General features: G+C 40.2%; 1 protein-coding gene across 4 annotated transcripts in view; it reads left to right on the top strand.

The window, feature by feature from the left end:
- Window positions 1-12,793, top strand: part of CHD1 (chromodomain helicase DNA binding protein 1) — a 71,281-nt gene that overhangs the window by 27,462 nt on the left and 31,026 nt on the right. For all 4 annotated transcript variants that reach the window (XM_077347691.1, XM_077347690.1, XM_077347692.1 and 1 more), the window contains exons 8-16: window positions 220-445; window positions 2,513-2,613; window positions 2,971-3,149; window positions 3,919-4,046; window positions 4,665-4,881; window positions 6,448-6,537; window positions 7,368-7,558; window positions 9,520-9,708; window positions 9,854-10,016. In XM_077347691.1, the coding sequence (XP_077203806.1) occupies window positions 220-445; window positions 2,513-2,613; window positions 2,971-3,149; window positions 3,919-4,046; window positions 4,665-4,881; window positions 6,448-6,537; window positions 7,368-7,558; window positions 9,520-9,708; window positions 9,854-10,016 (1,484 nt within the window). The remainder of the gene's footprint in view (window positions 1-219; window positions 446-2,512; window positions 2,614-2,970; window positions 3,150-3,918; window positions 4,047-4,664; window positions 4,882-6,447; window positions 6,538-7,367; window positions 7,559-9,519; window positions 9,709-9,853; window positions 10,017-12,793) is intronic.

Here is a 12,793-nt window from a genome sequence, read left to right as displayed (position 1 = left end):
TCTTCTGAAACAATTCAGATTGTCCCCTTAAGAACCTGTAGGCTGGAAATATAGGATAGAAACCATGTAAATAAATGTCTGTGTGATGTTTGTTTGAGCAAGAAGGAAATGCATGTTGCCTAGATTTGAGGAACTGTTGAGCCCTCACAGGTCTGTGATTTCTAGAGTTATCAGTGTATAGTATTGTGGCCAATGATTTTGCTGGGCTGTCCTCTTCAGCTACAGGTGCTACAACCACCATCTATGCAGTCGAAGCTGATGGAGATCCAAATGGAGGGTTTGATAAATCAAAAGAACCTGGTGAGATGCAGTACTTGATAAAATGGAAAGGTTGGTCTCACATCCATAACACTTGGGAAACTGAAGAAACCCTGAAGCAACAGAATGTTAGAGGAATGAAAAAGCTGGACAATTATAAGAAAAAGGACCAGGAAACAAAACGATGGTGAATATTGTCTATAGTTCAATTCTCTTCTGAATATATATAATGTAGTAGTATGCTAATGACATGATCTCTATCTGTGCAAGAAAATAACAGCAAAATGCAGTGTGATTAATGCTGTCTTTTTAAAAATAGAAAAAGTACTTCAGTGCAGTTGATTTTCCATTTCAGAGCATCTCTTGACTGTTCTCATTGAATATTCAGCTCTGCAGGAAGTTTATTAGCTTAGTTTACTTTTCAATATTAGAGTTTGTATGCATAATATAAATGGTGGGGATTATAATGGTTTAAGATTATTTTTATTCTTTGCACAAATGTATATATCCAATATAATTTGTAAATATTTTCTAAATATATATTATAGAAAATAATTTAGTTGGTGTCTAATACTTTTTAAAATTATGTTCTTGAATAATCTAGAACATTCAGACACTTAAATTAATCCATACGTATGTTGGTTGTTTTCATAGAGCTAATAGGCAAGATGGCTACGTTGTAGAACAAATAAAATGAAAATAACTAGGATTCTACGTCAGGTCTTCTACACAAAAAATTGGGTCGCAATTTGGGATTAATTGATATGATCAACATGCAATAACCACTCCAGTTTTAGAGTAATAAAATGTAACTGCCACCACAGATTGTGACTCACTAGTCAATATAACCCATCACGCTACCTTGTTAACCATAAGCACTCAGTGATTCAGAGGGAAATGATTAATTTATAAGCAGTTTAATCTCCTGTCTCATTCTGCTTCTGAAAGCCAAATGGCCTAGGAAATTGGGAGTCAACATGTTCCCTGACACTGATGTATATGTGTGTTGAGCCAAAAATAATTCAAATACAGTGCTAATTGTACAATAACATAGAAATACCAGTGCATTGAGAAACTTTAAGGATACAGAACAGAGATCACTGGGGATTGAGGGAAACAGAGCTGTGCATTTCCTGCATTGTGTTGGGGACTGGACTGGATGACCCTTGGGGTCTCTTTCACTTTGAATTTCTGTTGTTTCTGTGATTTCTACCCATGATTAACTACAGGTAGTCTGTTTTATCTACTTTCATTTTCAGTCTGGTTTTCTTACTGGGTCTCAGCAGATTACAATACAGTAAAACTAAATCTGTTGATCAGTATGCTAATTACTGAAGCAGTCAGTGCAAACTTAAATGGACTCTGGGGAATGGTAGAGGACAGGAAGGCCTGGAGGATCATTGTCCATGGGGTCACGATGGGTCGGACATGACTTCGCACCTAACAATAATAACAATTTGATTGCAAATACAACAATTTGATTGCAAAATACAGTGACATTTGAGTCTAACAGAAGAACTTCTGACTAAAACAGCATAATGGAGTGGAGCTGAGGTTGAAGAAATAAAGAAAAAAGCACATTGACCCTAATAATAAAAGTAATCTGGGCTGATCCATTATATCACAGCTCTACCCCCTCTGCAAGCATACCCTCCTGAACAATTCCATGCACCTTTTGTGAAATGATAGACATTGGGGGTAGAGGTGGGGGGTTGGAGGTCTCTTCAATGTCTCAGGCAGTGTGTTCTATAATGTGAAAGCTACTGCAGAGAATTATGAATGATGATGTGATATTTAAATTCATAGCCTAGAGAGAGGAATCTGCTATACCAATAAATACTTGTGTTTTTGTTTTCTTAGCAAGAGATTTTGGAAAGAATTTAATGTAGCTCAGCTCTTCTTGTTTATAGTAATCATCACATGAACACAGATATTATCCCTTTGGAAATTACTGGATAGAATTCACACAAACCATGTGCAACAAGAAAATATTTGTTTTTATGGGAGTAGGAATGCTTTTTCTGCTTAGAACTGTATTCTGTCATATGATTTTGAATTTTCCTGCAAGGAGGCCTTCAGGAGTAACATTTCAGCCTGCACAAAAGGATGGACAGGGAAAACAGTTTATGTATGACCTGTTGTCTACCAGGCACTTGAAGCTACCCCTTGTGTGTATTCATTTTTAATGAACAATGTTGGTAAACAATTTTCTTCTACAAATTATTCAGTTCTTGTGTTTGTAATTACTTCACAGGTTAAAAAATGCTTCTCCAGAAGATGTGGAATATTACAACTGTCAGCAAGAACTCACGGATGATTTACACAAACAGTATCAAATAGTAGAGAGAATAATCGGTAGGTGACAGATTTTGGAATGCATAATAATTAGACAGCATACCAGCATGGTCTGTTTATAGTTTTCTTCATTACTTATAAATAATTTAAAAATCCTTAAGTTATTTCCAGAGAAGTAGTCATGCTAGCCTGTTGTGATAAAGTTCAGCAGAATTCCATTGTCGCCTTAAAAATGAAGGGAAAAAAATCCCTATTCTGGCATTGGCTTTTATGAAACAGAGCTCTAAATATATGTGGATGACCAGGATGTATTCAGTTCTTTAATATACACTCATAGTTTTTAACAGATACTATAGAAATTAATTGTTTGGATTAGGGAATAATTTGATTATTGTATTTTTCAAATTTATTCCACAGCCCATTCTAATCAGAAGTCAGCAGCAGGCTATCCAGATTATTATTGCAAGTGGCAGGGTCTTCCTTACTCTGAGTGCAGTTGGGAAGATGGTGCTCTTATTGCAAAAAAATTCCAATCATGCATTGATGAGTATTTTAGCAGAAATCAGTCTAAGACTACACCTTTTAAAGATTGTAAGGTAAGTGCGGTTTCATTTTTTTTAGCTTTGTGAGCATTGAGACTCTTTTCAGACAACAGGTGACAAAGTGCATTTGTATCTAGACAGACTACACATACTTCAGCCTTGGATGATGATGTTCGTCAATCCCACCCCCACCCCCCTATACTACTGTACATAGCCTAGCTAGGCTAATCTCTCCCTGGTGTTACTTTTTTATACATGTGTATATGTGTTAAGTACTGTCATGTCGCTTCCAACTCATAGCAACCATATGAATGAGTGTCCTCCAAAGTGTCCCATTGTTAACAGCCTTGTTCAGATGTTGCAAACTGCGGACCATGGCTTCCTTCATAGATTCAATCTGTCTTGTGATGGGTCTTCTGATTTTCCTGATGCTTTTTTGTGTGTAGGGATTTAGTTTTGTATGTTATCTGTATCTTTTCCTGTTTCCTGTAATCCGCCCTGGGCCCTTGGGGAGGGCAGTATATAAATATAAGAAATAAATAAGAAGCATTCAGTCACATTTCCTTATATGTACCTTCAAATTATGCAGCTGAGACTCTGGTTTATTGCTTCATCTGTGAGAACTAAGTCAGAGGTGATAAAATATAAAATTTAAGAGTTACAGTAATTTAAAAAGGACTTTGAAAGCTTCAAAGTCTACAGAGTTTGATCACTTATTATTGTAGATTCATTTTTGTTTTCAATAATAGTCATTTAATTGTTTTTCTCTGTAATTGAAATTATAGATGGCAGTTGAACTAACATTGCTTTCCTCTTTTACCAGGTTTTAAAGCAGAGGCCAAGATTTGTTGCTCTAAAGAAGCAACCTTCTTATATTGGAGGAAATGAGGGTTTAGAACTAAGAGATTATCAGCTAAATGGGCTGAACTGGTTGGCTCACTCCTGGTGCAAGTATGTACAGAAGACCATACAAATTGCAGTGTTAAAATTAGATATACCAATGAACTCTTTGTTCCTGTGAAAGAAACATTTGAATTATATTATGAAAAATACATGATTATAAATAGTAAGATACAGTTCTTTATGTATATTCACTGCAGTCTCTATACAACTTTAAAAATCAACACCAGTGCTTTGAAGTACGTGTAAAAATGAATTGTAAGACATTGAATTAAAGCTAGGATATATTTAAAACAGCTAGCCCTTCTCAGAGATAGGCAGCACACAGCACGTTTCAACAGACCCCTTTGTAAGTCACTGGGGCAGGATTTTATGGGTAAAATTAGTATAGATTGTACTGGAATTTAAATGTAGATATGGTATTTTATATTTCATGAATTTAAAGACTATGTGATCCGGCCTGTGTCACTTGAGACACGGTAGAATACAAATTTAAGAAATTAAATAAATAAAATAGCTGTGGCTAGGTCAGACTTCTGTAGATGGACCACAGTTGATATATGAGCCCAAATTTGAGTGTACATGTGAACGTATTTATATCAACTGTATTTATGTTTGTGATGTTCATATGTTTATGGTGTTCATATGTTTTATTCATCCACTTTGCAGAGGGAACAGTTGTATTCTTGCAGATGAAATGGGCCTGGGCAAGACAATACAAACTATCTCTTTTCTGAATTACTTGTTTCATGAGCATCAGTTATATGGCCCTTTCTTGCTGGTAGTACCACTTTCCACTTTGACATCTTGGCAAAGAGAAATTCAGACATGGGCTCCTCAAATGAATGCAGTAGTTTATTTAGGAGATATTACTAGCAGAAATGTGGTAAGTACATCTGTATGTTATATGAAACACTAAGGCTAAAAATAATGTGTGTATACTGTTATGTTCTTGATAGGTACCCTGGAGTAGTAGTTTAAAGTGCTAGAAGAACTGAGATTTATGCACATTTTAGATTGGCTTTAATTTAAGGCGTAAGGCTTTAAAGGTTAATACCAAAACCTTGAACTGAATCCAGGCAACAACTAGCAACCAATGCAGCTACCGCAGCACTGGCTGTAAATGGGCCCTTCAAGGTGTTCCTGTGAGGACCCTAGCAGCTGCATTTTGGATCAGCTGTAATTTCCGGATCAAGCCCAAGGGCAGGCCCGCGTAGAGCGAGTTACAAAAATCTGTTCTGGAGGTGACCATCTCATGTATCACTGTGGCCAGATGTTTGGGGGACAGATAGGGTGCTAGTAGCCAGGCCTGGTGAAGATGGAAGAATGCCTGGCCACCTACCCTTTTGACCTGTGCCTCTAAAGTTAATGAGACATCAATGGTCACAACCAAATTCCTGGCCTGGGACACAGTTGTAAGTTGCGTCCCTGCTAGGGTGGGTAAACACGCTTCCTGACTACCCCCACAGGACCTCTGTCTTGGAGAGATTGAGTTTCAGGCAACTCTGCTCAAGCCATTCAATCACTGCTTCCAAACATCTGGCAAATGGATCCAGGGGGGGGGAGTCTGGGCAGCTGTCCATGAGGAGATAGAACTGGGTGTCATCCCAGCCCAAAACTGTACCAGTTGGGCCACAGGATGCATAAAGATGTTAAAAAGCATGGGAGAACTGAGCCCTGTGGGACTCCACATGGGAGTCAGTAAGAGCGCGATAACTCATCTCCCATGGTTACCCTGTGGGTCCAGTTATGGATGTTGACAAAATACAGTTAGCATTTCCTAGTATTTCCATATTTGGTTAACTAAGAAAAAAATTGAAATGTGCATCTGAAATGCTAAGGACTGTATATAAGAAGACAAGCATGACTGAAGGAATGAAAGAAGTTGTTGTTGTTGTTTCAATTAAGTCAGTTATGGTTGTATGGTGTATATTGTCTTTACCCAAAGTCAGTCTAGTCCTTTTTCACTCACAGACTCTGCAAGGAACAAGCAAACCTGTGCTGGGTAAAAGGAGGATAATTTAATTGGAGTAGCCAAGATTATCTGTTGTTACCAGAGAAATCTGAACTCCAGTCGCACCTTGAAAGACTAACAACATTTATTCCAGTATGAGCTTTCATTATATAAAGCTCACTTCTTCAGATAAAACAGGAGGAAGAAACCCCTTTATCGGAGTCTTACAAAAAGGGAAGGGAAAAGAGGGAGGAACTGAGCGCACAATAAAAATGCAGTATAGCACTATGGGCAGTTGCACCTCTTACACAAATGCATCACTGTCACATTGCGGAGCACTTAATGCTTAACCGTATACTTATGCTAATTTCAGAAGCTGAAGACACCAGATATGGGATATGAGGGAGTGGCAAACTAAAAATCAAATAAAAATATTAGGCACTGTATAGAAATAGTTGTAAACTTCATAACCTTATGTCTTGTGAACTTTATTTGTAGATAAGAACACATGAATGGATGCATCCACAGACAAAACGATTAAAATTTAATATCCTTCTGACAACCTATGAAATATTACTGAAGGATAAAGTAAGTAAGCTGACTGCCAGTCACTTCCAAAGGTTAGAGGACAGTTGTTGTTTCAGTGACAATGAAAGGGGATAGAAAGTGTTTAATTTAAGGACCAAGCAAAAGAGACCCATACATGGATCTTCTCAGTGTGCTGGAAGGTTAATAGCTGCTGCTAATAGTTGGACCCAGTTTAAATTGAGGCCATGGTGGGGAGAGATGTAAGGATGCATGGCTCTGCTGCTGGAAACACTCTTCCATGCTCCCCCTATTCTATACCATTAGACATGGAAAAGGGCAGGGAACAAGATTAATATTCATGTGAGGGTCTTTGGGTCACTTCTCTTACCCCAGGCTCAAATAGCCCCTTCCACGAGTCCCACAGGATGCCAAGAGCCAAAAGAATCACACTGGAGCCAAGTGTTTGTTAAGAGAGTATATTAAATATATATATATATACGCTAAGGCTGCAGCAATACAAGGTAGCAAGTCAGGCCAAAGCAGTATGACAGTTCCAAGGAAAAATCCTCTTCCCCCCTTAAGGGAGGGAGACAAGCATAGTCCAAAAATCCCATTCTCTCTAGAAAATTATCTTACCCTTATGAATAGTTCAAAGATGCCTCCATCCCTTTTCTATGGCTTGCTGGGTATATGAGCAGGTGTCAGTTTAACCCTGATCCAAATTGGTGGGTACCATGTCACTATTATTCTTTTTAAATGCTTGGGTTAATCTCCCAGTGTTTTGATTCTAAATGTAAACGCTACTGCAAAGTAACTTGTTTTAAATTGTCATGTTACATGTTGTTCCTTTAAAGCAGAGTATCATTAATATATCCGTTTGTTTTCAAAAGTCATTCCTGGGTGGTCTGAATTGGGCATTTATAGGCGTGGATGAAGCCCATCGATTAAAAAATGATGATTCCCTCCTATACAAGACATTGATTGACTTTAAATCCAATCATCGTCTCCTTATTACTGGTACACCTCTGCAGAACTCCCTGAAAGAGCTTTGGTCATTATTGCACTTCATCATGCCAGAAAAGTAAGTAAACCTAATATGACTTGACTAAACACATGGCCATATTTTCTTGATCACATCCTAGAATTCCATTGTGCTAAGTGAAGAGTCTTGTTCTGGAGGAAAACAATTTCCACTTACTAGAAATAAGCTTAGGTTCATCATTGTGTGCTTGCACAGTTCCACATGCATTACTGTACATAATGCAGGCTTGCCACAGAACAATCTTGAAGCTTAAAAACCCTAGAAGAAGCTCCTTCCGCCCTCCTCATTCATGCCTTCTCCAGCCTAAAAAGAGTAAATTTGCCTCAGCTGCTGCACAGGCCAAGCAAGAGAAAATCCCAGCACTTATTTAAGGAGCACAATATGTGAAGAACACCAAGGTTCACGAGCAGAGGAGGCCCACTAAGTGGAGTAAGCTGGAGCCTGCTGACCAAAATGTGCATGGATCCTCTCCTGCTTCCTTCTTTCAGCAGTGCAAGGAGGCTTAAATATAAAGTGAAGCTGAAATGTATGCATGTTCCCAGCATGCAAGCGTTGCATATGAAAAATGAATGAAAGTAGAGGGTTGGGCGAAGGTCAGGGATGGGATAAAGTATTCAGAAAAACATTCTGGGTTTGCACATGGCAGGGCCAGGTGTTTGGTGTGCTATGTTCTTGCACATGGGGAGTAATATTTTGGGTGGTTGGACGATGCCATGGAACTGGCAGGTAATAAAAGTCTGCAAAAGGCAATTAAAGTGGAGCTGGCATCTTTGGAGAATGGCAGCACTTGAAGATTGCTCGTAGGACTGGGGAGCATTGTGGTTCAAGCATGTTGCTGTATTTAGGATTTTGACAGGGATTGTACCTCGCCTCCCTCCCTTCCCCGCCCCAAAGCCTGTTGACAGTAGCTGCTCCTTTAAGGCAGGACTTGTTGGGTTTCTCTGCTTGGTGCCCTTTGGCTGCCACACCTATGGCAGTGGAATTCAGCACTTCATGCTGCAGCTCATCAAAAGCTCCTGAAATGTGTTTGTCTTTAAAGAGCCACAATAGCATTAAGGTAAGAGTAGCAAAAGAAATACACCAATTTTGCAAGCCCAACCCACCACTAAGACTTTGAAATAAATTCATAGGGCTAAGCAAACTGCTCTTGTAGAACATTACTGTTAGATAATGCATTGCTAAAAGTATCTTATTCAACCAGTTGTATTATTATTTCATGGCTATATTTATTATCTTGTGATACTCAGGATAGATTAAAATAAAAGTTTATGCTTGCAAGTAAACTGTTACAAACCTGAATTGTCTCTGGATTTGCCAATTTTTCATTCCATGGGGATCATGGCATCTGTCTCTGGCAACCATATGGTGATAGCTACCTCCTTTTTGTTCTTTGCATTTGGTAGCTGGTGATTTGTATTTTTATTAAAATTAAATAAAATCAGACTTAAAGTTCCGATAATCACCTTTAAGTCCATACCTGATGGACCACCTTGCTGTCTGTACCCCCCAATGAGCTCTATCCTCTGTCACCTCCAACTGGCTAGTCATCCCTGGCCCCCAAAAAGCACACCTGATCTCAGCCAGGGCCAGATCCTTCTCTGTCCTGGCCGCCACCTGGTTGAATGAGCTCCCAGAAAAGATCAGGGCCCTACCGGAGTTAGCACAATTCCGCAGGGCCTGCAAAAGGGAGGTCTTCTGCCAGGCATTTGGTTGAGGTCAACTGACCCAACACAATCTACTTGGCCCCTCAAACTCCTCCGCAACCAACCTTTGGGGTCACAGATATATGCTATGTTATTACCACTGGTTACGGAATGTTAGGAAACCATTATCACATGTTATCACTGTTGTTTATTTGATGACTACCGAATTACACTGTACTTATCCTTATGTTTTCCTATGTTCCATGTAAACTGCCCTGAGCTGCAGGGGAGGGCAGTATATAAATAAATACAATAAATAAATAACTTAAGTTTAGAGTTTTATGTTTTATATTGAAGGTTTTCTTCTTGGGAAGATTTTGAAGAAGAACATGGCAAAGGGAGGGAATTTGGCTATGCAAGTCTTCACAAAGAACTTGAACCTTTTCTGTTGAGGAGAGTTAAGAAAGATGTAGAAAAATCTCTGCCTGCCAAAGTTGAACAGATTTTAAGAATGGAGATGAGTGCATTGCAAAAGCAATATTACAAGTAAGTAATTTATTGGGAAGCCACTACAGAATGCATTGATTAATATATGCAGTGCTATCTTCAATAAAGTATTCCTTTCCTATCTGCTGCTTGTTTTTGTTTCATGTTTTCAGCAGTTTGTTGACTATACATTTTTGTATTATAGGTGGATTTTAACAAGGAATTACAAAGCCCTAAGTAAAGGATCAAAGGGCAGCACCTCAGGCTTTCTGAATATCATGATGGAACTGAAAAAGTGTTGTAATCACTGCTACCTCATTAAACCACCAGATGATAATGAATTCTATAACAAACAGGAGGCCTTACAGGTAGCTGTTCATTTATTATTAAACTGGTTTGTACACGGCCAGCATATACATAAATGTATCACAGTTTCTTTTGCTAGTTTGAGATACTGATCTCCATAAATGCAGTGTACACCAGCTTGGTGCAGTGGTTAGGAGTGAGGACTTCTAATCTGGCAAGCCGGGTTTGATTCCATGCTCTCCTACATGCAACCAGCTGGGTGACTTTGGGGTTGCCACAGCACTGATAAAGCTGTTCTGACCGAGCAGTAATATCAGGGCTCTCTCAGCCTCACCTACCTCACAGGGTGTCTGTTGTGGGGAGAGGAAAAGGAAGGCGATAGTCCGTCCCATTTTCCGGCCCAGTTCAGAGTGCTGGTTCTTAGCTTTAAAGAGCTGAATGGTTGAAGAACCCCCTCCTCACATATTTCTGGCCTTCCAGTTAAGATCTGTCTCACAAACCCTGAAGTCTTTGTCCTCACCTTCTAATGTGAGGTGTGTAATTACCAGAGAAGGGACTTTTTCAGTTGTGACACCTTGCTTATGGAATGCTCTTCCCCAAAGCCAGATACCTCTGTAGTGGCACAAGCTGCTGTCAGTGCTGGCAGACCCAAAGGTTCAGGTCTGTTGCACAGCTGGCCTCCCACTGGGATAAGGACCTTCAGCAAGAACAGGGGAGGCAGTTCAGTGAGGCCTTTCCCAGTGTTGCCATTGACTCTGATGGATCTGACACAACATTGGATCTGGATAAGATTGTGGGTGAGCCCTCTCTACAGCTTTTCCTACAGAGGAGCTCTGTATGTATGGGGATAGTCTCTTGAAGTAGAAGTAATCACTACTGAATACGAACTGAGAGATAAAATTGAGTGCTTATAGTTGGATTTCCTTGATATTATTATGTATCCAGTACTGAAAGGTCTGGAGGACCTTACACAAGACCTATGGTAAAAGCCTGCATCCATTCATTGCACATCCAGAAGGCCTTTTAATTATCTTAACAACTCCCCTGCACCACCACCGTCTTCATTGGTGACAGAGGGTGCATTTACCAATCCTATTGATAGAGAGGGATGAAAGCTAGATGTTTTGGGGTGGAAATTATATTCTTCCATTGTGTTAGGAAGAAAGATCTCTAATTGTGAAAGGATCATGTGGAAGAGAATTCTACTTTTTATGGAGCTTCTGCCTGAGGACAAGTGACCATTGGCTAAAGGCAATACAACATACAAAGGCAATCAAACTCTTGAAGCAACAAATCAACACAGGTCGATCTGTTATGCCAAATGCGTGTCTATAAGGACACGTGTCTAAATTTAGTTGTGGGGAATCAGCTAGTAGAGGCAGCGTGGCGTAACGTGGGACCTTGTATTGCACAGTTTACTGGGTAATTATGTCACTGAGATAGAACCAAGGCAGACAATGATCTAAACAAGAAAGGACTTTATTAACAAACACTAATTAGACAAAAGACAACACATGTATACTCTAGCAAAGAAATGTACATTCCTAGCCACTAGCACACAAGGAAAAGGCTTATAGGGGAAGAACCTATACTAAGGGTTGATTGGAAGTGATATCTACCTGTCTTCTGGGTGGAGCGGAGTTCCGGAGGTCCAGGGAAGCAATTTGGGGCGACGGACAAGGGACCAAGACGAACGTCGGACAGAGTTTCTGTAGCCTGGAAACTGACTGCGCTTTTGTGGCTGTGGGAGCCCAATATTTAAAGAAAATTTGTGGCCTGAGGTTACAGGGGGCTGATCCTACCTTGTCCAGGGCTTGGATAAAGAGTTTGATGGCCAATAACGATTGTAGCCGGGTCCCAACAAAGAAATGGGTTGTTCAGACAAAGAAACTAGCTGCTGGGAATATGGGGAAATATTTCCTATCTAGAAGGGCTGATGGCCCATTTCTGGCAAATCCTGGATGATTGCTTGTGCCTGGGGATAGTGCTAAGGGAAAAGACAAAGACCAACCTTGGATTAGATTTGGTGTTGAATAAGAGTGGCCAGTTCCCCTTACAAGGCAACGTGCTTGGCTGGCGGAGATTCTTGGGTGGGGTGCCTTTGTCTCTCTGTACTTGCCAGGTGTGCTGACAAACTCCTCTTTTGTTTGCAAGTAAGTAGGTTGGGGGAAGCCTAACTCCAAGTCCTGCTGCAGAGCCAGAAGTGGGTTTTAGTTGCTCTCCCATTATGCTTTGCAAGGCTTGACGTGGCTTTTCTCTCTCTGGTGCCAGGTTCTGCTCAGGAGTGTCAGGAAGGGTTGACACGGGTGTGCCAGCCTTTGATGGAGGGGTGACAGCCCACATAACAAACATTCTGCACATTCTGCAGCACATGGCATGGCCACCTTTATTGTATCATGCCTGGTTGAAATCAGCTGCAAAGACCAAGCAGAAAACTAAGGACTTACCTTTCAAGGAATCCACATTTTTCCCCAGTAAACAGATGAGATGCAATCCTTAATAAAGAATAAGCGGACAGTTAAATTGTTAGGGGTCCCAAAGCTGGGCCTGTTCAAGCAGAGGCCATTTGGATAGCAAATCAGACACTCTTATCTGATTACCACTATGCTAACTTTACGGGCATCCAGTATACTTTTTCTAAATCTCTTAGGGATATCAGGAACACAAACGTGATAACCCATTAGGTCCACATATCAGCAGCCCCTCCCTAGAAAGGCAGTCCCATTCCAAGTATCTACCTTCTGACAAGAAATATCTCTAGCCCCTGTTGGTTTGGTGACAGGTTGGCTTAGTTTTATGCTGCTTGGGAAGCTATTTCCTCTGACAAATGGGCCATATC

Source organism: Paroedura picta, chromosome 7 (assembly GCF_049243985.1).
Source record: "Paroedura picta isolate Pp20150507F chromosome 7, Ppicta_v3.0, whole genome shotgun sequence".
Lineage (NCBI taxonomy): Eukaryota > Metazoa > Chordata > Lepidosauria > Squamata > Gekkonidae > Paroedura > Paroedura picta.
This window is presented reverse-complemented; position numbering and strand designations above follow the sequence as displayed.